This window comes from Haliaeetus leucocephalus, unplaced genomic scaffold (assembly GCF_000737465.1).
Source record: "Haliaeetus leucocephalus isolate CR32 unplaced genomic scaffold, Haliaeetus_leucocephalus-4.0 Scaffold251, whole genome shotgun sequence".
NCBI classification, from domain to species: domain Eukaryota; kingdom Metazoa; phylum Chordata; class Aves; order Accipitriformes; family Accipitridae; genus Haliaeetus; species Haliaeetus leucocephalus.
The window spans coordinates 8,467,624-8,493,429 of NW_010972687.1; the positions used below are offsets into that span (position 1 = coordinate 8,467,624).

The 25,806-nt window shown below is 38.2% G+C and overlaps 1 protein-coding gene across 1 annotated transcript in view; it reads left to right on the forward strand.

The window, feature by feature from the left end:
- Nucleotides 1-25,806, forward strand: part of LRRC2 (leucine rich repeat containing 2) — a 54,803-nt gene that overhangs the window by 12,945 nt on the left and 16,052 nt on the right. Inside the window, exons 3-4 of the mRNA XM_010568687.1 lie at nt 5,164-5,320; nt 16,796-16,932. Of these exons, the coding sequence (XP_010566989.1) occupies nt 5,164-5,320; nt 16,796-16,932 (294 nt within the window). The remainder of the gene's footprint in view (nt 1-5,163; nt 5,321-16,795; nt 16,933-25,806) is intronic.

Below are 25,806 nucleotides of genomic sequence, written 5' to 3' on the forward strand. Positions count from 1 at the left end.
CTGAGTCCACAAATCAACTAATGGTGTTATTTGCTGTGTTGCAGTAAATTAGAAAGGTAGCTTGTGTTGGGCACTAATCAGTGCCCAGGATGCCTAGATGGTAAAAATGTAGACATGTTACAAAGATGCTATTCTCTCGTGCTCCATATCCATGCCCCACTGGTTCTGCTTTGTTAAGTATGATTTAAAAATGGGTTTTGTAAAACACTCCATCATATCCTGGCATAGGTTGGACAATTGTTTTGAAAATCACCTGGATAGTGGTCTTTTGAAAATAATCTCAGATCTCCTGAGAACCTTTGTAAGGGAGAAAATCAGAGCAGATCACACATCTTGAATTCCTAATAGGAATTCCTTCCTTCAGGACCTCTGCGCCATTTTTTTCCCACCTCTTAAATGTCATTGAAATGATAATATATTTTCATTAAGTGGCGATCCACTGTTCTTTGTACTTGTAAAGTAATTATTTTAACATATCTGAGGAAAGATAAAGTTCATACAACGAATATTAAGTTAGACAAATACAGACAGAGTACAAGCTAAATTGTATTCTGTTCATGCAGATCCATAATTCCTTGTGGATTTTTAATTCTTACTAGTTATCATTCACTTTTAGGCTAATTTTTTGAGACATGCAGTTTGAGCCGCTAGATGTCTCAACCCACAACTGTTTCTAACAACGTGGTCACACTAACTTAACGAAAATCTGAACTACAACACTTAAGTAGGATTAGTATCAAGCCTTTATGCTTGAAGAACATATACTCAGTGAGTCCTTCTGAATCTGAAAGTCCTCCTGTAACTTGGGTACTGGTTTGGCCATGCCTGTCCAGGGTGCTTAGCTTCTGGCTGTGGGCATTGGTTGATAATTGCAGTGATGAGATAATTTTACTTTTGTCTGTCAGAGTTCCACCTGGTAGAGGCTGTGTGACAACAAGTTCAGTCATCCTCGCCTCGTTTTTTACATACCAACTAAATATTTATGGCTCAAGTGTCTACACCCCTGTGTGGTGCATTTCTGCCAGCTGGGAGCAGTAATGAATTAATATTTGTGTTTAGGAAAGAAAAAGTCTTATAACAAATAGGCTAGTCTCATAATCTGATGTTATGAATGAAATCAGACAGGCTTTTCTCTTTTTACAAAAATGGGCAGAAGCCAGTTGTATTGCCCCAGCCGCAAGTCTCCTAAATCCTCCTGTGTTTGCAAAACCCTTGGGACCTGACAGCACGAGAATGGTGTACTGTGCCACAAGTAATCTGAGGTTCCCAAGGCATGTTTCAGAAAAACTTTTTATTTATCTGAGAGTTTTCCAGGCAAACCCACCAAGAAAAGGAACTGTGTAAGGACTTTGGACTCTTGAATTTTATGGTTAAATCAGTTGCCTAGGAGAGAATGATGGAGAGTTGATGAAACACTTAATTGAGATCCTTTGTACATGTAAACATGTAGCTACTGAATTAAATTAGTTCTTCAGAGAAATAGCACTGCTATTAGAGCAGAATGAAAACTGTGGCAAAATAATGCTATGAATATTCATATGAATTTTTCAATGAATTCACTTTAACTCTGTTTTTCCCCTCTGAGTGTTTACTTTCTGCTCCTAACTAATGAATGTTTATTCTCTAGTGGATCCATGAATTTTAAATAATTTTCAGAAAATACTCAGGAAAAACAAATTTTTGAATTTGTGGTATCAATATTGGCAGAGGGAAAGTGGTGATGTTCACTCAAATACCGAGCAGGACTCTTCTTGCCTGTGCTGCATTACCTAAGCAGAGGATCTGGATGCATACCTACTTTAAACAACTTTAATGTCAAATGTGCACAACAAGTAAATGAATGAGCAATGGTAAAATTCTTTAGTCGTAAATCATGACCTTCTTGCATATACCTTTGCCACAGAAAAAAGCAGCAAATTAGTTACTACATTTGTATTTATACTCCCAGTTTTATTGTCTAACATGCTCTGTATTTTCACGATAATTTCCATTTGTTATTCCCACCTATTAGTAACAGTGAGGTATTTATTTGCCACAAAGGGTTAAGTAGAATTGCTTCATTGACTGGACAGAGAAAATCTTTCTTGTGGTTATTTAACTTCTAGAGATTTTTTTTTCCCCACAAAAAGTATTAATTTCTGACCCAGTCAGGTAATACAGGTGGCTCTGAGATATACTGGTTTTGGAACTAGCTCCAAACTTTCTCAAAGATGAGGGAGACTTGGATCCAAGGTTTTGGGTTGACCCATGACAGATAGATAAAACTACAGAGCTGGAAAAGAAACGGAATTGAAACTTCTTAGAGCTTTGATCACAGTTTTAGTTCAGGCTCATGTCTAGCAGGTAAATTCTCTCCTAATTAGAAATAGTATAATCAGCAATGGTTGTAGGTTTGCTATTTATTTCCTTTTAATACTTTTTTTTTTCTCACCCCAAAATCAAAGGAGTTTGAGGTATTGTTTTGCTGTTAAAGGCAAAAGACTGGCTATCCTCCAAGTGTCAGTCTTCATGGAGCAATTTATCAGCAGGCTGCCAGCTTTAGCGTGGCAGCAGCAGATTACAGAAGAACACAAGGGAATCAGAGAGTAAAGCAAACATAAAGCTTGTGCAAATTTCAGTTCCCATCCCTATCTAGTTTGTAAATGAAGTAAAATATCACATCAATTTAAGTTACAGCAACACAAATAAAATGTATTGTAACATGGACAATGCTAAAAAACGACATTATAGCAGAGTATTTGTAAACTTACATCTGCAAATTGTAAATATGATTATAAGATATAAAGAAATAATCTCAAGAAAGAGAAGTAAGTTAGGGCAATTGATAGAAGAATGGAACCTCCTTCCATTCTTTCGAGATCATGTCTGAATTAATTTCAGTTACTGCACAAGAATACCTTGGTGCTTTAAAACACCCTTAATAGAGAAGCAAAGATTTTAAAAAATCTTTTTTACATTAATAATAAATAATTTAAAAAAATATTTTTGCTTAATTTTTCCAAAATTATAATGGAATTTGATCTTAATCTGAGGCAGCGCTTTGTGTGCTGCACTGTTTTCAATGCATCAAGGAGAAGTTTGTGGGATACCCCCTACAGTCTGGGAGAACAGCAAGGCTGTTGGCTTCACAGGGGAAAGCGTTCCCCTTTGCTCCCTGCTGTTTCTGCCAGTAGGGAGCTGGAGGTGGTCTGTTATGACAATGAACTGCAAAAAACCAGTAGGTCAGTAGAACAACAAAGACAGACCTGGACTGTGGAGAAATAGAGTGGCAAATGGTATCTGTTACCCAGATCCTTTTCCCTCCTGTATGACTATTCTGCATCTGCTTTCTCTGTGAATTAGAGTTCTTCCCTACAGTGGCATCTATGACACTCCAGCTAAATGCTATCCCCTGTGTGCTGTATTTTCAATTCTGTACAGGTGGGAAAGACAATACTAATTGAATTTGCAGTTGGTATTTATTCTTTTATTTTGCTGCAGAAAAATGTGCAGCACAGAAGGTGGAGTGGAAACCCACTCCAGAAGTTTGGAGAGATTTCTCATTACCAGCCCTGAGGCATTTCAGGCATTTTATTTTTTAACTGCCATAAACTGACAAATATAGAAGATGGATCACAATGCAATATACACCTAGTGGGAAAATGAAGCAAGAAATGAAACAATCCATATCAAATATGGAAGGGCAGGTAGCAAGGCAGAAGTACATATATAGGCTATGTGTCTACATGTGTAAATTTGAAAAGAACCGAAATTAGAAGCAGCAACAACCAAACAAAAAACATCTTATGATCAACAGTCCACTATATCTTTAATTACAATTAGATGTTTAAATTTAGCTTAGAGTTAATTAGCACTATTCCTAGTTCAGAATTCCAGAATGAATAAAAAACAATTGAAATGCATCACTCTTGTTAATGTCTTAGGGGATGTATTAAATCTAGAAGGGGGGGAAAAAAAAGTGGGCAATGTCCTCTGTATGAAAAACAGTCATTCCTACTGTGTCGTATTCTTCATGAAGAGGAAACAAATTTGGAATTTATAAAGGAATAAAAGGATGAAACTCTTACATCTGTTTTTGCGAAGCAAAGTTAGTGATGGCACTTCATCCAGATTATTTATTCCAGGTGTTACCAATGCATAGTGACATAAAACTCAGGACAGACTGGTAAATTATGTGCTGCTTTATAAAGTGGAGTTTAAATGATCTGACCTTCAACTTTATGAATTGATTTTTGTCTGTTTCAAGTTCAAGGAATTTGGTGACATAATACAAAGAAAGATGTGTACATTTGAACTGAATACCAATTAACTAAAGCAATTTTGTAAGAATTAAAGGCTTTAAAACTTTTAGTTTCTGTAACTGTTATACATTGGAAATTTTGAACAAACAGAATAGTCTGAAAATTACTCAGAAGCAAATTTATTTGCTGTGTGTTTGCAACAGTACTAGAATTCTTAAAGAAAAGGTTTCTGCATGACTAAAGCAAGAATTAATTGCAACCATTGGACAGATTTAAAAAATTGAGTATTTTTACTCTTCCTAAAGAAATTTAGTAAAAAATCTCACACATTGCTGAAATAACTTAGGAAGTTAAGTCACCTATTTAAAAAAAGACTTTCAAGAGGTGATATGTGTGTATCCGATCTGAAATGTTTCTGTTCCTTGGACTGTGTTCCATCTTGGCAAACAAATTTTGAAACACTGGCAGGTATTACAAAAGTAGTCAAACTTTTTTTTTTTTGGGTGGCAAGCCCTATTTAGACATTCTCCATACGCCCACTCTTCTGTTCCATGTTGCATTTTACTACATCTTGATGTGTGAATTAAAGCACTGAAATATGTTTCAAAGAAATCCTCCAGCTGGAAAAAGGAGATGATATGGGAGACACCAAGCAGGTTGAGTGCTTCAGACAGGTTTCCGTTTTAGAGCAAAATGATTGCATTAACAGTTAAAACATGAGCATGTGGTGACAGGCAGCTGCAATGCTCTTCAAAAACAAACAGCTCCCATGAGGGTTTGGCAAACTGCTGTTCGACATGAAGATACTTAAGGCAAAGTCTTGAGGTTTGGCTGTGGACTTTTCCCCCCTGTATTTAGAAACATGGTAGAACAAAATACTAACCTGATGCTTTCTGTTTATCTGTTCTTATTTCATTTACAGGAATTCCCAGATTCTCTGAAAGAACAGACCTATCTGAAAGAATGGCATGTGTGCAATACTTTGATACAAACCATTCCAGCCTACATTGCATTGTTTCAAGATCTGAGAGTACTGGATTTGTCAAAAAATCAAATCAACCATCTCCCAGTGGAAATTGGTAAGTTGGTTCAAGATTTTCAGCTGTTTATACTTACACCATTTAACTATATTGCAGGGAAATGAGCATCCATGGATATTCTTACTCATTTACTGATAACTGTCTTGCTTGTTTCCAGTGAACAGTCCCCTCTAAATTTTTTTAGGTCTCTGGCTGTAATTATACTTGCTTAATTGTATGCAATACCATGTGTGTAGTATGTCTCAAACATGGGAAAAAACTGACACATTTTATAGTTATCTGACTATAAGGCAGTTATTGCTTGTATTGAAGTAGATGGAAAGTTCTTCCTGAGAACAGGTGGTGCTTTATGTTCCCTACAGGTTAAGAAAAATAGAAGTATTACAGAATTGTAAACCTCCGACAAGGTGAATTGAAATATAAGATTGTGGTAAAAAGGAATAAAAAATATGATGTCTCATAAAATCCATCTTTTGAATTGAATTATAATGAGTTCAGTAATGATCCCCATTTAATAAAGTGGTACATCCAACATGACATCAAGCAAATTCTTAATGTTTTCATACTTTGGCCTTTGCTATTTTAAGCTATGTAATAACAAGAGTTTTAGTATTTGGCTCTCCTGTGTTTTCTGATCTTACAATATAAATAAGCTTGTTTGAAAGACTGTAATGGTTTGAGAGATTTACTGCTCTTGCAAGGAAGAGTGTTGCTTGTAACTGGTGGTAGCTTTGAGAGCTGAAGAAACAGGATCCACTATAAGGCCCCTGAAGTCAAGTCCATGCAGACAGGTATACTAATACCTCAGCCTTTGTTTTTTAATGCAGTAGTCCTAAGCATTCCCCATGATTGGTATTCCTTATGTACACTAAGAGCTAAGAACTTTCAAAAAAAAGATAAAGACTAAAACCTCCACCTCCATAGTTATCATAGGTTTAACTAAGAAAAACAGGAAAAGAGCATCCTGAAACACAGAAATCAGTGCTAGACTTTTCTACTCTTTTCTACTCTTTTCCTACTCTATTAATAGAGTAACACTAACGCTTTTGATTTATTTAGTAACATTAGATTTTACACAGAAAATTTCCCACTGACATTGAGATATATTTTATAATTTCAACCTTGCAGCTAAATACACTAACAAATCATAAACAACACACAAAAAGGAGATAATGGACATAAAATAAACCCTAACTATTTTGTCAGCACTTTGACCATGGAACTCAGATGGGTCAGTGGGTTTAATGGAAAAATATTTTCTACCAGGTGCTGCAGAAGAGAGGGGAAATGACAGTTCCCTTCCAGAGGCTACCCTAAACCATTAAACATAAGGTTTTAAGGGGTTGCTGCTTAACAATCAAGGCATGTAAAGGCGAAGAAAGTTTTTTCTGTCTTCTTGTAATGTTGTGCATCATTAATGAAAATGATCCCCAAGAAAAAGTGATTATGAATGCTGATGGAGTCTGTTTCCAGAATAAAGGCACAAAACCAGATCATTCTAACATAACCAATTCTCTGTAGGGGGTAATGTAGAGGCCGTATCAGACCTTTCAAATGCTTTGAGTAGCAATCATTGTTCTTTCAATTGCATTTAAATTATGTGATTTCTGCTTTTTTGCCAAAAATGCCTAATGATTTTCAGTCTTAGTGAATGTACTTGTTGATAGGCCACCTATTAGTAATGCAGTAGAGCTGCTCTTGTTGTTATGGCATAAATTGCAGAGAATTTTTTATCTCAATTTGTTTAATGCTCTCTTTGTTGACATATAAGGTGGTATGCTTGCAAATGGTTATGCTTTTATTTCATGTACTATATATGCATACAGACATAGGCATTAATATGTATTGGAAATGTTCATTATTTTAACAAGACATTATTATGAAAGGTCTTGGATATTTTGAAGTTTTGAATGCTGCTTAAAAATGAAACCTTTCATACTTTAGTCATCTAGCTACTAAATTATCGCAGGGAAATAATCGATGTGGGTTTGGTTTGGGAGCTCTATCTAAGCAAGGAATGAGGACTAGGTGCTAAATCAGAAGGTAAGGTCTCTGGAAAGGTTAAGTGCTAAGGTATTTATCATTCTGTGTTCTGTTTACAAACCAGCAGCAAGTAGGTAAGTATCACAGCTAAAACATACTTGAGAGTAATGACAGATGGTTGAAGTTGGCAGTGACACGCATGCTGTTGAGTCTTTAATCTTCAGAGAGAATTGAAGCCAAGTTTAGATGACAAAATCATCTGACAGAAGCTGACCTGGTGAGCCATGTTCGGACTACTTTTGTTTGTCACAAGAGGGCTTTAAAGGTGTGAGAGAACAGGAGACGATAAGAATACTTGCAATGAAAAAAAGTATTGCTGCAGTAGCAGTCTCTGGACTAAAATATCTGCAGGAACTGAAGTTCATGTTCCTGTTTTACCTGATTTAGAAGGGAATGCTCTACCCTGAATCAGAGTGAAGAAAGAACTGAATCCATTCTTAGATTTTTCAAATCACACTCTTAGCTATAATCACCTATGCACTTGAACAGATCAAATCTGGATCAGAAGATGGATGAGAATACTTTTGATTTGATTCTTTTTGTGGGATAGCAAATATTTTCACAGGAAGCAAGTAAATAAAAATGGAGAAAACTGCAAAATGGAGTTGTTGTCTGTCTCGAAGTTGTCAGGTCTGGTTTTCCCAGGAATAACAGAAAAAGTCATGAGCAGAGGTGTAGCCAGGGGATTTTCTTTGGAAATGGCTTCTGAGTGAGTTTGCAGTTCTGGCTCTGACTGCATGGCTGCAGTGCAGTTGCTGCTTATCAGTTAGTGCTAGTGCATTAGTAATTGCTATAATTGAAAATATCCAGTAGAATATATTCCCATATTCCCATAGGAAGTAGTGAACTGCATTTTCATGTGGTCCCAAAGCTTTTGGACTGGGATGGGATAGTGAGGCTATATGAGGATTTTTTTGTCCCGCAAATTACTCACAAAAAATCGCAAAGTGCTGTTAATAAAATATTTGTAATTTATTATATTATCTCACATTTTTGATATGCCAAATATTTAAGAGGAAAAATAACTGTGCACTTGAGACATATTTTAATAAGAAATCGCAACGATTTTTTTGGTCTCCTCCCTACCTCACAGTATAACTTTTCATTTGTGCATAACATTAATCCAATTTCCTAGAACTCAGACGGGAAAACCATAAGTAAGACAGTTTTAAATGACTACTAGATACCTAAAATAGCTTTTTCTATTAAAAAGATTCCCAGTGTGCTGATGTGTGAGTTTCCAAGAAGAAAATACATATTCTCAGTTTAAATGCAGTCTAGTTCTGAGGAGTTACAGACTCATCTCTTACTCTTGCCATTTATTCAGTATTGACTATTATCTGTCCACATCTCAGTCTTGTACACAACTGAGGAAAAGGGGAAGTATTAAACACCTCTGTTGCAAGTTGACTGTTTTTAGAAGGACGCCAGTTGCTTTAAGGCTAGCTGCTCAAATGATGGCTTGCTCATACTGGAACAGCTGGTAAACTTCTCAAAATTTAACCCCTAGTTAGTGCATCACAAAAGTAAAAAATTGTCTTTTTTATTGGACCAACTAGAGAGGAAATAATCTTTCTTATTCAACTGCTTAAGCTATCAAAAACGGGAATATTGTACTAAAATGTAATACACACATGCTGCTTATACAAATTTCAACATCATTGGATCTTGCAAAGGGCAGTACTTTATTAAGCTGAATTTCTTGAAAGGATTTGAAATAGTGCCATTGGGTACTGAGCTCAGACTATAAACACTGCCATGGAAACTACTCATCACATAAAGTATTTTTGCCAAAAGATTCCTATCTATTGACTTTGCCATATTGCTCTATGTCAATATATTATAAATAACAATGTTAGGATGTGCTCCTTCTACACAGACCAGATTGGTATTAGCAAACTCTGTGGTTTATTTTTCAGTCTTGACTTGGTTTACAGTGGGAATGTTGGAGGCTGTGCACACCATTCTGGCTATGATAGAAAAGTTTTATCTGAGAAAAAGCTTTTTCAGTTTCCAAGGTGATCAAAATGTATTGTTCTACCCTTTCCAAACAGTTTACTCTATGTTTATTTCTGATGCTCAGAAAGTGGCTTCCAGCCCAGAGATTGAGCTTATACTCTACCTTGCCCTTGGGAGATAACTGCCTTTTTTTTGGGATCTTCAGTGAGATCAGAGTCCATGTTTCAGCTTATCTGCTCACATGAAAAAAGGAAGCCACATACTTTTCTACAGAATTTCTGATCTACCAAAATATCTTGAGTTCAGTTTATTGCATTTTTGTTTTCATTAATTTTCTTTTGAGCCTTTTCAGTAGATCCTCACCCTACATTTTTTTCCCGAGAGGTATCTCTCTCTGCCATTCAGGCCACAAGAACTAATTCATGTTTTTCTACCTCTATTTTGCTACAAGAAAACCTTCTTTCCCCCCTCCCCCACACCCTTTACATTGTACTAATAGTCTTCCGACCACAGACCAAGGTCCCAAGCTTTAGCCTTTTTATTTTTGGTTCATAGTAATCACCTGCAATTTCTCTCAGCATGTTTAAATTTTTTTAATTGAGCACTTGAAGGTTGGTTAAAGAAGGAAATTTTACTAGCCTATGGTCAATCTGTTACTGTGCGACAGCTTTTGTAAGCCCTAGTGGCTAAAAAAGCTTTTGCAACTTTGTTATGCAAAAGGAGTTCAGGAAGTCTTCATCCCTCTTTTGCTTGGATGCTTTGAGCAGAAGTAAGGAAAAAAAAAATTGATGTTTTAACTGTGTCTTGTAAGCCTGAACATCAATATCTCCTTTCAGATAAATTGAAGACAATGTCACAGATACAGCAGAGAAGACTGGAAATAGGAGATTATTTGTCTTGGCCCATAGGAAACTGCTATCAGATCATTGCAGGTCAATGCAAAAATTTGCTTTGCATTTTACTCCAGGTTATACAAGTGGATCTGCATTTTCATTAAATGGGATCCTTAGTCAATAAAGGCTCTCCGTAACCTCATCTGTATTTTGTCTCTGCCACCTTGTTAGGAGCACTAATGCAGGCTTGTCTAAATGGTGAAGTTGCATTACCATTATTACTGTGCTGCATTGCCCATCAGGAATTATAGAGTTTAATTACTGGTTTAATTTTTTTTAAATAATGAATTAAAAATTTAAACTGGGAATAAAAGTTATCTTAGGCAACAACTACGGCATTGCAGTTCCCACTTAAATATAAAATATTTTTAATTGTGAAACTGCCAGGGAAACCATGGATTTCATTACTGCTTTTACTGCCTCTCCTTGAAAAACACAGAGATGTTAGCTGTTTAACTCCCTAATTTGCATTTTTAATAGAACTGAAAATTCAGTGCCATTAAGCATGGTTAACAACAGTGTTGTAGCAGCAACGATTTTATTACTACTACTTTTAATGGAGAAGTTGTGTTTAGGTATTATTTGAATGTACAGGTGTCAGATGTGGCAGTCAAATCCTGCTCTACATTTGCGCAGCTATGAAGGGGGTGTCACCTCCTGTGTCCCTTCCTAAGGCTGCCTCAATGGCTCTACTGCATGCTCCTTAAGCCTGGTAGTGGCTGGAAACCATACCTAAGAGAGTAGGTATAAATATAATACTAAGACGGTATACCTTCTAAATGCTTCTAAAGCCCCTAAATACAGATTACAGGGTAGTGAAAGTCATTCATACTGCCTTACCACTGCTCCCCTTCCTGTCTCCCCTCCCCCCAACCCCCAATCCCCCAGCTCCTATTGCAATAAACTCCAAATGTGGGTGAGAATGGTTGGAATCTCACTGACAATGCCTATGATGTTTGAAGGTTATTTAGGGACTCATTGCTCCCCAATTTTGCACTGCTTCAGCCAAGATACCTGGATTTAAGAATCTTGAGTTGTCATGAATACTGTTTTATAGTCGTATAATTGTGCTCTTTCCCTGACAAAAATAGCCTAGCAGCCTTGTTTAACATGTCTAGGGGGAAAGGAGAGTGACAGTCTTACTCCTTTTGTCTGAGAAAGGAAAAGATCTCAGTCTGTAACCTCGATTACCATTCAGGCAAGTCATATAACCTAATTCTATCCCTGTGTAGATTATTGCTTGTAAGAATTTTAAACAGTTTTTTAGAGGAAGGAGTAATTAGAGATGTGGAGCTGAATGGAAACTAGGTTAAAATTAAAAATTTATAAAGGAAAAGTAAGTTGTGCCAAACTCATTTGGTTTCTGTCTCTCTTTTGAGAAGGTGATTGAGATTCAAGTAGTAGATCTTGTCTATCTGGCATCCCATAAAGTATTTGATACAGTGAATTATGGAAAATGAAAGTTTGAATCTAAGAAAATGGAGTTTGATGCAACAATTGTAAAAACAAGCAGAGGTCTTGCTGAAGCAGAGGCAACAAGGCACACATTGGGAAAGAGAAGCTATCGGTCAGGAGCAAAATTGCTTGTGGGGTTTCTCAAGGATCAGTCCTGAGTCTATTTCTTAATTATTTTGAGGAGCTGGGCTACTGAAATTTTTGCTGACACAGTTTGGGTATTATTGTCACTGCATAAACAGGAGGAAATATGAAAAGATGGATGAGCAGGTGGGCTTCCAAAAAGGCAGAGGGATTAAATTCATGATTGCAGAATTCCAAGTCATGTACTTGGGAGCTAATAGTTTGTGCAGCAAGTCATGAGCTCATTAAATGCAAATAATTGAAGAAACAAAACTCCTAATCTAACAGTCACAGAAGGACAATGCAGTCTGATACATACATAAAATTGTGGTCACCCATATTCAAGAAAAGTTATTTCAGGTGGGAACAGATGCAAAAAAAGTCTGTTAGGACCATTCAAGGAGGGGAATTTTTATTTTGTGAGAGGAGATTAGAAGAATTGGCTTATTCAGGCTAGTAAAATAAATTCTGATATGTCTGCTACCTATGAAAACTTCAGAGAAGTAAACATCAGGGAAGGAAAAGAGCTATTTAAAGATAAAATTGTCAAAAGAATTAATGGTTATAAAACTTCTACAAATAAATTCAGACTGGCAATCCAAAGACCATTCCAAATCATGAAAAGGATGAAACTCTGTAACTTTGTTTTTCCATAAGAGCAGTGGATGCTAAAAAAATAAACTACCTTTAAGATGGAATGTGATAAACCAAAAAATGGGATTAAGTGAAGTGGTGGTGTAAGGTTTTTATCTAGGACATCCTGGCGAGTCCTATGTATGTCTTATGGTCCTAGAGGGAGGGTTAATGCTTAACTACTGCTCAGCTGTCAAGCGGCATAACTTAATCCACTGGAGAGCCCAAAGGTGAAAAAACAGGTGTTACACAGAATTGCAAGAGATTGCTCCCCACAGGCAGATCTCAGTGAACTGTATCCCACTCATCTATGTCGTCCCAAGTTTGTTATCAGAATTAAATTCAGCTGTAAGACTCATGGTTTTTTTCCAGTAATTTTCATAATCTTAGATACAGCAATTACTAGCAATTGACCATAGTTTCTGTAGTGCACTTCTGTCAGATTAGAGAGAGATTATATATAACAAGAAAAAATGTGATGCATCTTCTAATCACTTGTTTTCTCATACCTGCAAGCTGGAGCAAACCATATTGTGAACACTGACATACATGTTAGAAACTGTGAAAGCAGAAAAAAGCTTGAAAAACCCATGGTTTCAGAAGGCAGGAAAGTCAGAAAGGGAAGCTGTGCTTGTATCCATCACTCTGCCAAGAAAGGCTGTTAAATTTTTGTGATTTTTTTTTGTAAGCAATTCTGCTCCATGTTATGCACTGGAGATGCATCATCTGAGCAGTTTTAGACAAGACCGTGACTAGGATGTTGGTGACACTAGATGCCTTGTCTACATTAGTTCTCCAGATACTAATGGAACTGAAAGAGAGAAATTTCAGGGGCTGAAAAGTTAGCAAATAAATAGATCTGTTCTGGGTTAACACTTATAGGCAGCTATTCCTCACACTGCTTGCTCAGCCCCCCGCAGCTGCTTGTTCAGTTTCCCACAGCAGGATGGGGAGAGAATTAGAAGGGCAAAAGTGAGAAAACTCATGCATCAGGATGAAGACAGTTTAATAAGTGAAGAAAAACAAACAAAGAAACAAACAAACAAGTGGTGCAAAAGCAATCACTCATGACCAGCTGACCAATGCCCAGCCAGTCCTGAGCAATAGACACCTTGGAAACTTCCCCCTGCATTCCTCCCCGCCTCCAGCTTTTACTCCTGAACGTGACATTATATGCTATAGTACATTCCTTTGGTCAACTCGGGTCCAGTGTCTTGGTCCTGTCCCCTCCCAGCCTCTTGCCCACCCTTAGCTGACTCACTGAGGCAGCAGAGTGAGAAACAAGAGAAGGCCTTCGTGCTGTGTCAGTGTTCAGCAATAGCGAAAACACTGGTGTGTCATCACCACTGTTTGGTAACAAATGCAAAACATAGCACCATACGGGCTGCTATGAAGAAAATTAACTCCATTCCAGACAGAACCAGTACAATATCCCATTGCTAAAAGAAAAGACAAAACATTCCTGTGCTAACGAGTAAGTAGTTCATTTTTCATTCCAATGGGGTTTTCTCCTCTTCACTGAGGGATTAATTGGATGAGGAATTAATCTGCGATTCTCTGATTCTCTATTTTATTTTAAGGCATTTCTGCTTCAGTGATTATTTTGTTGCAATGAGGTGGTAAATTGATGTTTACGCCATTTAGCATGTGATATAACACCTTCATTTGTCTACATCACGATACTAAACCTGGTGAGGTTTTGTCATGGGTAGGCTAAACTTTTATTACTTTTATGTCCTTAAAAATCTGGAAATAAGTCAGTTCACACATTTACACCATTAAGTTGCTTCTATTACTCTCTTGCACCAGCCCCAATGACCCTTGTTGGACAGTAATGTACTTCCAAAAGAATGCCCGTTGTAGTCTTACAGAAAGTTTTGCTTCTGCTATTTTAACTAAAACAGTACTTCACAGTGAATAGGAAACACAAGGTTGCCTTCCTGAGATAACAGCTGAATTTTGAAATACCACTTCAGTTTCTGTTTCTGACAGAACTAAAACTGGGAGGAAGCTGAGTGGAAGCTTCTATGTTTTTCTCTGTTGCAACCTGTGGAGTTTAACATAATGGAGTTCTTACCATATATGACTTGTCTGCCACCTGTGAGAAAGATTTGGGTGGCCTGATCATCATTTGAAGACAGTGTTGTGTCCAAGGGAGACTCTGGGGTTTATGTAAACTGCTGTGTGATTTGGTGGCTGCAGGCCTCTGCTTCTGACAACAGCAATTTCTCAGGGAAAATATGTGGGGCTTTCAAGTCCCTATGTTTCTTCTCTGTCCTTTTCTGTGGAAGCACCATCTGGCCTCTGGTAAGGATTTCCACACATTGCAAAAGGTGAGCAGCTCTAAAACAACTTTTGCTTTGGAGGGAGTTTATCTAGACATTAGTGTCTTAAGGAGAAGCTCACTCTTATGACACTGTTTTGACCACTTGAGATGTACTGTAGAGAGATTCTCTCCAATGTCATCCAAGTCCCATGAAACACAAGGTGCTTTTTAAGAATTTGATTATAAATAAAAGACTGGTATAATATATAATTGTGAATCTCATGTATGTCTTGCCTGGGTTTGCCAATATATAGTCTGCTTTGAGAACCTGTTGACACAAGGTGCTGTTCTCTCCTGATTTCCAACTGGGGAATTGCATTTCAGTTTCTTACTGCTATTTTTCCTTGTGAATGCTGTACTCTGTGACTGGTTAGAGGACAATATTGCAAGAATATCACTGATTAGAGGGGAATATTGCAGATGATACCAAGCTGAGTGTTGCAGTTGTTATGCTTGAGGGAAGGGATGTCATCCATGGGAACCTTGACAGGCTGGAGGAGTGGGCCCATGTGAACCTCATGAAAGTCAACTAGGCTAAGTGCGAGGTCCTGCACCTGGGTTGGGGCAATCTCCAATATGAATACAGGCTGGGGGATGAATGGATTGAGAGCAGCCCCACAGGGAAGAACTTGGAGATACTGGTGGATGAGAAATTGGTTATGAGCCAGCAATATGCACTTGCAGCCCAGAAAGCCAATTGTATTCTGAGTTGCATCAAAAGAATTGTGGCCAGCAGGTAGAAGGAAGTGATTCTCCCCTTATACTCCATGCTTGTGAAACTCCACCTGGAGTACTGCATGCAATTCTGGGGTCCCCAGTACAAGAAAGACGTGTATCTGTTAGAGTGGGTGCAGGGGAGGGCCATGAGCATGGTCAGAGGGCTGGAAAACCTTTCCTATGAAGAAAGGCTGAGAGAGTTGGGGTTGTTCAACCTGGAGAAGAGAAGGCTCTAGGAAGACCTTTCAATATATAAAGCAGGCTTATGAGAAAGATGGAGGAAGACTTTTTACCAGGGCCTGTAGTGACAGGATAAGGGATAATGGTTTTAAACTGAAAGAGGGTAGATTTAGATTGGACATAAGGAAGAAATTTTTTATGATGAGAATGGTGAGACACTGGAACAGGTTTCCTAGTGAAATTGTGGATGCTCCATCATGGCAAGTGTTCAAAGTCAGGTTGGATGGAGCTTTGGACTAGATGATCTTTGAAGGTCCCTTCCAACTGAAACCATTTTGTGATTCTGTGATTCTAAGACCGTCTATGTAATACAACAGCACAGCTGTCCATAGAATGTTCTCATCTTGTTATGTATGTATTTAAGGATCATTTTGCTAACATGTCAGCTATTTCCCTTACTCCCTTCTCTTTTGACTATGTCACAGTATAATTTCTTTTTTTCAGTATAAAACATTTTTCATTTTAATGATGTTTCTAAACCTTTTTTTACTGAAGATTATGTAATGTTATAAATCAAAGAAAGAGAAAGTACAATGTGACTAAATGTAGCTTAGAATATTATAAGGTCCTTAAAATGAAGCCAAAAAGAATGATAAATTGCAATAAAGAAAATAATGAAACAAATGCACACATCCATTATCTTTTATAATCCAAAGTATTCAATGCTGGATACCAAAGACAGAGTTCTTGATGTAGTAAGTTTAGTAGAAGTGGTTGTTCCCAATGAACAGGTTCTCTAAAACATATAAAAAAATATGCTTTCCAGTTACCAGGCAAGTTTTCTAAAGTGGCCAAACCAAAAGCCAGCTTCTCTAGTTTCAAATGAAGTCAATAGGTATCTCATCCCTGGTAGAATCAAGACCTTTGCAAGTCTTTTGCTGCCTCCTTTCAAACTCTCACCAAAAACATTGCCAATTAAGGGAACTCCATACAAGTGCAACACAAATTTATTTGCCCCTCTCCCAATGTTAGTGACCACTGCAGAAAATATTTATTAATCTCTTACTCATCATAACATTAGAGAGTTTTTTCTTTGCTAAGCTGGAGTATGCTTTTTATTTTTACCTTCTCCCTTTTTTTTTTTTTTTTTTTTATGCACTGATTTTAATTATCTTTCCCTCACAGGCTGCTTAAAAAAACTCAAAGTGCTCAATGTGAGTTTCAATAATTTGAAGTCAATCCCTCCAGAATTGGGTGATTGTGAGAATCTGGAAAAACTGGATTTGTCTGGAAATATGGAAATAAGAGAGCTCCCATTTGAAGTAAGATAACAAATTACGTTTCTTCCATCTTTTTTATTTGGCTTACAATCTTAAAATCTTTTCTTAACAGATTAGATCTCCTTCCTTGCAGTTTTTAGCACTAATGTTTTAGTAGTAATATCACTGAAAATGCCTTAGCAACAGTTAAATGAGACCAACTTCTTTGTTTTGGTTTTCAAGTGGCTAAATTTTGCTTGTATTTATTCTGATATATGAGGTAGGACATGATCCCAAAGGGAACTTGGCCAGTGGTGATAAGGAGAAGGCTGCAAATAGCTATTTTCTGTGAAGGTGAAGTGCACCTTGACAGTCAGATTCACATACTAACCTTCATTTGTTTCCAGTGTCTGTTTTCCTTTAAAAAGAATATGGAGAGTTCTATAAACAGCACTGCATGTTGCTATGAGCATAAATATCTGTCTGAAAGGGATATTACCTGTGAGGCATGGCATGAATATATAAAGAAGACTGAGAAAAGGACTCCCAGGCATGCACCAACATTGTTTCTTGTGTTGGATGCATAACGCTCTCTGCCACAGCTGCTCTGAGACTTACTGTTCATGGACAAATGAAACCATTGGCTGGTACCTAACCACAATTTCAGATGTCATCTGTATTTATCAGGTTCTTAATATCCTGATTCTTGGAGGATGAGTGGGGGGAGCTTTAGGAAGAAGTGCCATGCTCTTCTTTACTGATCGATTCCTACTTTTTGTCTAAACATCTTTTACTGGCGATTCACAGGCAATGTTGGAGTGGATTAAACTTATGTGGTACCTGATTTGGCCATGCTTATGTTTTGTTCTGAGGAAATGCAAACAGTAATTAACTTTCCCCTCTGACTTTTCACTGTAAGGTAGTTTATCTGAAAAGAATTTTTAAAAAATGATGTGACGGAAACAGAAACAAAGGGTGAACATTAGCTTCACACCATAAGTGGACACTGGATAGAAATGCTAGCAACAACACAAAGAGCACAGGTCTCCTTTCTCCTTCCTCTCCCCCTCCTTGAGATAGCAAAGGTAGGGGACAAACCAGGTAAAACTTTACTGGTAAAGGAACCGTATGGAATCAGAAAAACTTATAACCTGAACAGGCAAAGGAATTAAATATAAGCATGTAGGAATAGTGGGTAAATTCAAACCTGTGGACTAGAACAGTGAATTTAGCCCCGATCATTGATATGTTAAAATCTGTGAGTACTTTCCCAGTTGCTTTTAAAGGCCTCATAGTGCAAAGGCTTACCCATGTCTATGCATTATGGACAGCCTTTGCATGTAAACATAACTGTGCACGTAAGTCTTTCCAGGGCTGAGTCCTAAGAGACCACTTGTTCTCTTAGAAAGCTCAAAAACATTGTTTCCTTCTGGTAGTGTCCTATTCAATGGGATTGAAAGCCACTAAAGCTGAATGTAGGCTACTGGGTAGTGGTTCACTTACAACCTATGGAAAAAATTTGGAGCTGTGCAAATGACTTTATGTAACAGCAAAAACTAGAAGCAACATCATGTCAGCATGGTCTAAAATGTCAAGAAGAAAAATATTGGCATTGTCTATTGTGTTTCCTCGTTCTCTGGAGGCTGGCACTTAATTTATACTTGCAGTGACCTGGGAGGTAGGCTACACAAACTCTTCTGCTTTAGTTTTATAAAATTGGTGTCTGAGAATCAACATTTCAAGGGCAGCTTTAGAAGCTGAACATACAATTAAAGGAACACTGTTGTCAAATGATTTAAAATGCTGCAAAGTGACCTTTGGTTTACTCAGTATGGCTGATGTTATTGAGAGCAATTGCATCAGTATCCTTGCTAATGTAATAGGTGTCTGATGTTTGATTCTCAGATGGGCAAAAGGTTGTAGTCACTGACAGGTAACTAATGAATTAAAATTTTGAATTAGTGTGAACAATCTAAAAAGGAAAAACAGAGAGACAATGTGAAGTGTTGTGGTGGGTTAACCTTAGCTAATAGCCAAAGGCCCACCCAGTTGCTCACTCCCTCCCCCTCCTCAGTGTTACATCAGGAAAAAATAAGTAAGAAAGCTCATGGGTCAAGATAAAAGACAGGGAGACTGTTTACCACTTACTCTTGTGGGCAAAACAGTCTGTACTTGGGAAAGATTAATCTAATATTTGCCAATATATATTTGGGTAGTGAGAAACAAAGACATTAAAACAACATCTTTCCTCCCTGCTTTCCCAAGGTCAACTTCACTCCTTCACTCCAGATTCCTCTCCCAGCCCTGAGCAGTGAAGCAAGGTGGGGGAAGTTATAGCCAGTACTCTGTGGTTTCTAGCTGCTTCTTCTTCCTCCTCACACTTTCCTCTTCTCCAGTGTGGGGTCTCCACCGGCTGTACTTTCTTCAGATGGTATATCCATCTGCAGCAGCGTGGGTCTTCCACCAGCTGTGGTGTGGAGATCTGCTCCACCATGGAACACCTCCTCCTCTTCCTGCTCGGACCTGGGTGTTCCCTCTGCTCTTTCTCACTCTTTTTATTCTCTCCCTCCTTCTCTGGTGTTTTTTCCCCTTTCTTAAATAATTTTTTAGACTGGCACCACACACTTGGCTAAGGGTCTCAGCTGTGTCCTGTGGTGGGCCCATTGGAGCCGTCTGGAACTGTTTGTGTCCAGCACCAGACAGCCTCTAGTCTCTTCCCACAGAGGCCACCCTGCAGCTCCCGTGCTGCCAGCACCTTACCATGGACACCCAATACAAGTATTTATGACCTGATTTAGAAAGATCAGATCAATTATTACCTAATACAATTGTTGCTAACACCTACTAATCCAGTGAAATGCTCATAAGGATTGGTCATCATTGTCTCCTGTGGTGTGAGTACTGGGAACTGGAGAGTGTAAATAAGCAAGTATGTGCAAGCTCTGTTTTGGTAGGTGAATGGGTTCCCTTTAAAATGTTAGGAAAAAAAGAGAAAACTTAGCAACCGATACACAAAATAAGGTAGAGAGTTGCTAAAAATGTTTTCTGTTCATCATCTTTTAGGAAGTTCAACTTTTATTTTACTTTCAAATCCTTAAAATTTTCTTCTAAGAAGGTTAAAGAAATGCATGAGAGCAGCAAAGTATTCTCCAGTGTAAAAATTACTCAAAAGAAATAAAGGTAAACTTCAGCCCAGCAGAAATGATCAAAGTCTAATTTTACCTTGATTTTGTATATAGAATAACTGCCAGAGAGACACCCATAACATATACAAAAATGGATTCGAAGAGATTGATAACATGCCTGTAATTCAGTCAAGATTTTTTGACAGACCCATGAAGGTTTATGAGATTGTCAGAACTCTGAGACTGAATTACATCTTCAGTAATCAGTCTCCTTGTTCCCTTTCTATCCATTTCTTTATGACAGGTGTAAAAAAAATAGACAAGTCTTGAGGCTTTTAGTTTATTTGGTTATTTAGTTGTTTGCTTTCTTAGGAAAAGAGTTCAGTTGTGTGGGTTTTTTTTCTTTAATAGACGCAAAATATTACATGATGAGCTAATTTAGGGGCACAAATCCCGATGAGATAGATCATATAACACATGACTGTAGTTGCTACCCAGAAGTGGTAGAGGGTGAAGGTAGGTTATTACACATAACCATACAGTGTCACCAAATACCTATTTTGAATTGAAGTTCCTAATTTGCAAAGACAGCTACCATATATGTATATAAATTTTTGCTGGCATATCAGTTGTCTCTGTGCCTGAATTTGTCAGACAGCCACATAAGAAATTCACAGACTGTTATGATGTCTGTTAAGCCTGTTAATTTGTTTTGTAAACAGGGAAACTTCAGGAAAGTCAAGATGCTAAGCACCTTTATCTTGTACTACTTTCCAGGTAAACTACAGTTGTTAAGGAGGTTTCCAGCATGTATACTGACTATACTTCTTGCCTTTTTAATCTACCAATTTCATTTTTTAATGCAGCTGTTTTAAGCTGAGGTATACTATGATTGAGATGCTCTAGCACATCTGAAATCTTGTGGATCTTCATTTTCTGTTAATAGATTCAGTATATGGCAGTGACACAGCCATCTTTTTCAGTGTGTGAGAAAAAAAACCCCAACACAAACCATAGCATTCTGCTTGGTCTAATGCAACCTGTTTCATGGAGTGGGTCTATCAGCCTGCTAGGAACATGTATGTCCAGTACCTGAACATTTTTCAGTATTTCTGTTTGGTTGTGCTTTGGAGCCATGCCTTGAGTGACATGCCTCGTGTCACAACATCGGGGGGAGGCACACTGCTCGCTTGTTCTTGTGGAAAGCTCTCTGTTTTCAAAGACCACTTCCAGCACTCTGTAAGTCATCTCACTGAATCTTAAAATGAGGTAATCTGATGCTCCATTAAAAAAAATTGAGGGTGTGTGCTGTCATCTTTTACTTTTTCAAGGCTTAGGATTTCATGCCATTTCATACTATGCCTAAGGAAGAGCAAGCTGGTTCAATGTCTACTTTTGAGTTTATTTTTCTCTCTTCTACTGTTGGATGTCTGGCATTTTTAGGTTTTTAAAAGTTCCATTAAAGTTCAGTATCTGATTAGTATTAGTTGCAAACTAAGTCCTTTGGCAGAAAAGGTTCATGGATCTGCAGGTGAATTCAAATCTCTTTTAGCCACATTTGTAAATTAAGAATGCCTTTCTCTGAACATAAGTGAAAATACAAATTGAAATCAAAGGTAGATGTTAAAAAATGCAACCTATATGGCATTACATTTATGCAGCCAGCTTGTAACAGATTCTTCTAGACCTTAGTAACCAGGCTCAGCAGGGGGAAGTTGCACTATGAAGTTTAGGGCACAATCTTCCCTGAGATGACACGTAACTGATGAGACTCCTCTGTGCACGTAAATTTGTTCCTTTAGCTAAGATGCTCAGGAGAGCCATGCTCTGTATGTTATGCACTCCCTCTTCCAGCATAGTGGGATTATGCTAGGTACCATACTCTGTAGCTGCAGAGAGAAAGGGAGGGATGGATGGATTTGTTTCTAAATTTCTTGTACTGCTTTTGTGTGAATTTAAGAATTAATATGATGCTGGTATTTGTATTTTAACTGTTGGATAGAGTTGCTATTGCTATTTTCATACATGTTATGCAACTGACTTTTTTTTTAGGAATAAAACCAGTATTATAAATAACATGTTTTCTGATATAGGTTTGTAGAAAAAACTGTTCTGACCTTATTTTGAGATGTGCTTTTTGCAGAAAGTATTGTATTCTGCAGTTATTTACAGAGTCACCTAATTAATGTTTCCTGTGAATGGCAGAATACCTGCTTTGTGCTGATATTTCAAAGCGACAGCTTTGGTGTGTTGAAGGGCCAGTTCTTCCATACTATAAAATTCTGCTAATAATGCCACATCAGCCAAGAGTATCTACAGATGTGACCTGAAGGAACTTTAATGAGAAGAGAGAGAAGATGAAGAAATTCTCACTTCCTCCGTATGTACCATTTGGTGTGGCACATGCTGTCAGTCACGGGACAGGCAAGTCACTCCACACTACCAACAGCAAGACAGAAATGCTTACAGATAGACATTCTGATATTGAAAATAAATTAAAAAGGGGCTTTGCAAATTTATTCTATTTTGAAGAGTGTTCAATACCACATCTGAGCAGGCCCAGCAAGCGATCAGAAAAGTTTTCTGTATCCTTCGTGAGGTCTGGGTAGCGCAAAGTGAAACAACGAGACAGACTGTTACAGCATATGAATACTTTGTCAAAGAAAGAGCATATGTATGTATGCCTGCAGTTCCATGTCAATCCTGTATAAACTGATCTTTGAAGTTCAGAGGAATGGCAAGGTTATGCTTTCTGGCTGTTTTAGCACACTGTGTTTTTAACAGATCAAATAAAATCTTTTTTTGTGTTTTTGATGCATAGATGGTTTAAGCTAACTCCAGATATAAGCAGGTACAGATGTCGGGACCTTTCAAAATCATAGAATCATAGAATAGTTTGGGTTGGAAGGGACCTTTAAAGGTCATCTAGTCCAACCTCCCTGCAATGAGCAGGGACATCTTCAACTAGATCAGGTTGCTCAGAGCCCTGTCCAACCTGATCTTGAGTGTTTCCAGGGATGGGGCATCTACCACCTCTCTGCGCAACCTGTTCCAGTGTTTCACCACTGTCACTGTAAAAAATTTCTTCCTTACATCTAGCCTGAATCTACCCTATTTTAGTTTAAAATCCCTTGTCCTATTGCTACAGGCCTTATTAAGATGTGTGTCCCCACCTTTCTTATAAACCCCCTTAAGTACTGAAAGGCTGAAATAAGGTCTCCCCAGAGGCTTCTCTTCTCCAGGCTAAACAACCCCAACTCTCTCAGCCTTTCTTCATAGGAGAGGTGTACCATCCCTTTTGTGGCCCTCCTCTGGACCCGCTCCAACAAGTCCATGTCTTTCCTGTGCTGAGGACTTCAGAGCTGAATGCAGTACCCCACGTGAGGTCTCACCAGCAGAGAATAGGGGCAGAATCACCTCCCTCAATGTGCTGGCCATGCTTCTTTTGATGCTGCCCAGGATACGCTTGGCTTTCAGGGCTGTGAGTGCACATTGCTAGCCCATGTCCAGTTTCCATAGAAGCCACTAGGTTGGTCAGGCAAGACTTGCCCTTGGTGAAGCCATGCTGGCTGTCTTGAATCACCTCCCTGTCCTCCATGTGCCTTAACATAGGTTCTAGGACGATCTGTTCCATGATCGTCCCAGGCACAGAGATGAGACTGACAGGTCAGTAGTTCCCAGGAACCTCCTTTCTACCTTTTTAAAAATGGATACAGTGTTTCCCTTTTTCCAGTCCCTGGGGACTTCACCTGACTGCCATGACATTTCAAATATCATGGAGAATATCGAGTATTGGTATTGAGAGCTCTTGGTCTCTATGGAAAGCATCCTTAAAGATCTGCCAGCTCTGTTCTGTTCCCTTGTCCCTGAGGGCAGTTTACCAGGGGGCCCTATTGACTAACTCCTTGAACAGCTGGAAATTTGCTTTCCTAAAGTTCAGGGTCCTGACTTTACTCTTCACCTGAACCATATCCTTTACAGCTGTGAACTCCACCAGTGCATGATCACTGCAGCCCAGGCTGCCTCCAATCTTGACATCACCAATTAGGTCACTTACATTGGTGACCAACAGGTTCAGTGAGGCACCCCCTCTGGTAAGGCTGTCTAGAGTTACAGGAGTTATAGCTGGTACCGATTCTCTGCTTTGTTTACCTGAAAAATATAATTATGATTAGTTGTCTCTTGCATCTTTCAACAATGCTAATGTGTGACCCTAAAAAAAAGGTGACGTGATTAGAGATTCATTAAGCACTAACATTAGTCTCCTAACGTTTTCAAACACAGCAGTATCCAGAACAAACATAAATAACTTTTTATACACTAATGCAATTTCAAAGGATTTTTTAAAACCGAGGTTTAACAGATGGAAAGTTTTCAGTCTCTTATGGTCTGATTCTGTTTTTCTGACCAGTCCTATTCAGCAAAAGAAAACATTTAGCAGGAAGAGAAGAGGTACAAGCTCTATGCAAGTGTGGGGAGACTTCAAATAAGTCCCCACTGGGCATTTCCATGTAACTTGATGTCTTTGTGATCCATGACTCAGACCTTCCAAAGCTGTACCCTGGTTATGCAGGCAGGACACCAGCAGTCTCAACAGAAATGTAAAATGACAGGTTGTTTTAGCAGCACATTATTCTTCAAAGCTGTAAACTTCCAGACTTGTTTTTTTTCCCTTGCCATTTGTTTTTTATGTGAGTAACAATTATAAAATGTAAAACACAGTCAGGGGGATGTACAGGACACTAATTTCCCAGGGGTTTCACTATCCAGGCAGGCACTGGAAGAATTCACCCTTAGCTCCTTCCTCTCTCATTCAATAGATTATAAAGAACCTGTAAAATCTTCAGATTTGTAGAATTTCTAGAAAGCTACAATGGAGTCATGTACTGGATTTGTTAAAAAATGAATTTAATTTGTGTGGTTTTTTTCAGGACCACAAAGCAGAGAGGAGTGGTGTAATAAAGGGCTTAACTTTGTACTGTGAAGCCAACAGCATTAAGCCAACCTATGGTGAAATTCTTCATTTTAAATGACTGGCAAAAGTCCAGTTGACTTTAATTGGACCAGCATTTCTCTGCATACATTTTGCAGTCTCAGAAATGTTTTTCTAATTGCTTGGCTTGGGTACATTTCTGTTAGACAGGATTTCATCTTGCCCTTCTTTACTCAGTGCTTGTATTCCCTTTGAATTTGCTTAATGTTCATGACAAGTTGCTTTCCGATATAGTTGGCTGAAGTGCTGTCAATCCATGCAAAGCAACAGCTGCTTTATGGAACTAGTATAAGATGTAACATCAAACATTAGCAGGAGGGGTGTGAAACCCAAAAGAGCAGGTGCAAAGGTGTTAGGTGTCAGAGGAGATTCATGGAGGCCTTACTGCTGCAGAAGTTCTTATAAATGTTTTAATAGACAAGGGGCTAAAGAAGGGCATGGGTCTATGTTAGGAAACAGGATTACACAGTTAGGTACAGGAAAGTGTGTCAGTTGATCCTGTTCTTGACACTGTGCTTCCAAAGCCTACTAATTAATATAGCATCACTTCAAAACTACTCCACTATCAGAGCAAGTCAGCAGCTAATAATAACAGCCCACTTCATTGGAGAACCAAGCCATGCCTACCTCTGTGCTATGGTGCCAGTGACCTTTTCTTTCCCTTTCACATGAGTTCAATAAAAGTAACACAACTTTTCACTGTCTGAAATTTTTTTATAGTGGGGAATAACAGAGAAGTAGTTTTACAGCGTAAGGGAAGACTTAACAATGAGCAAAGGGGCATAATGTGAACAGTACAACATGGCTATGTTGTTACAA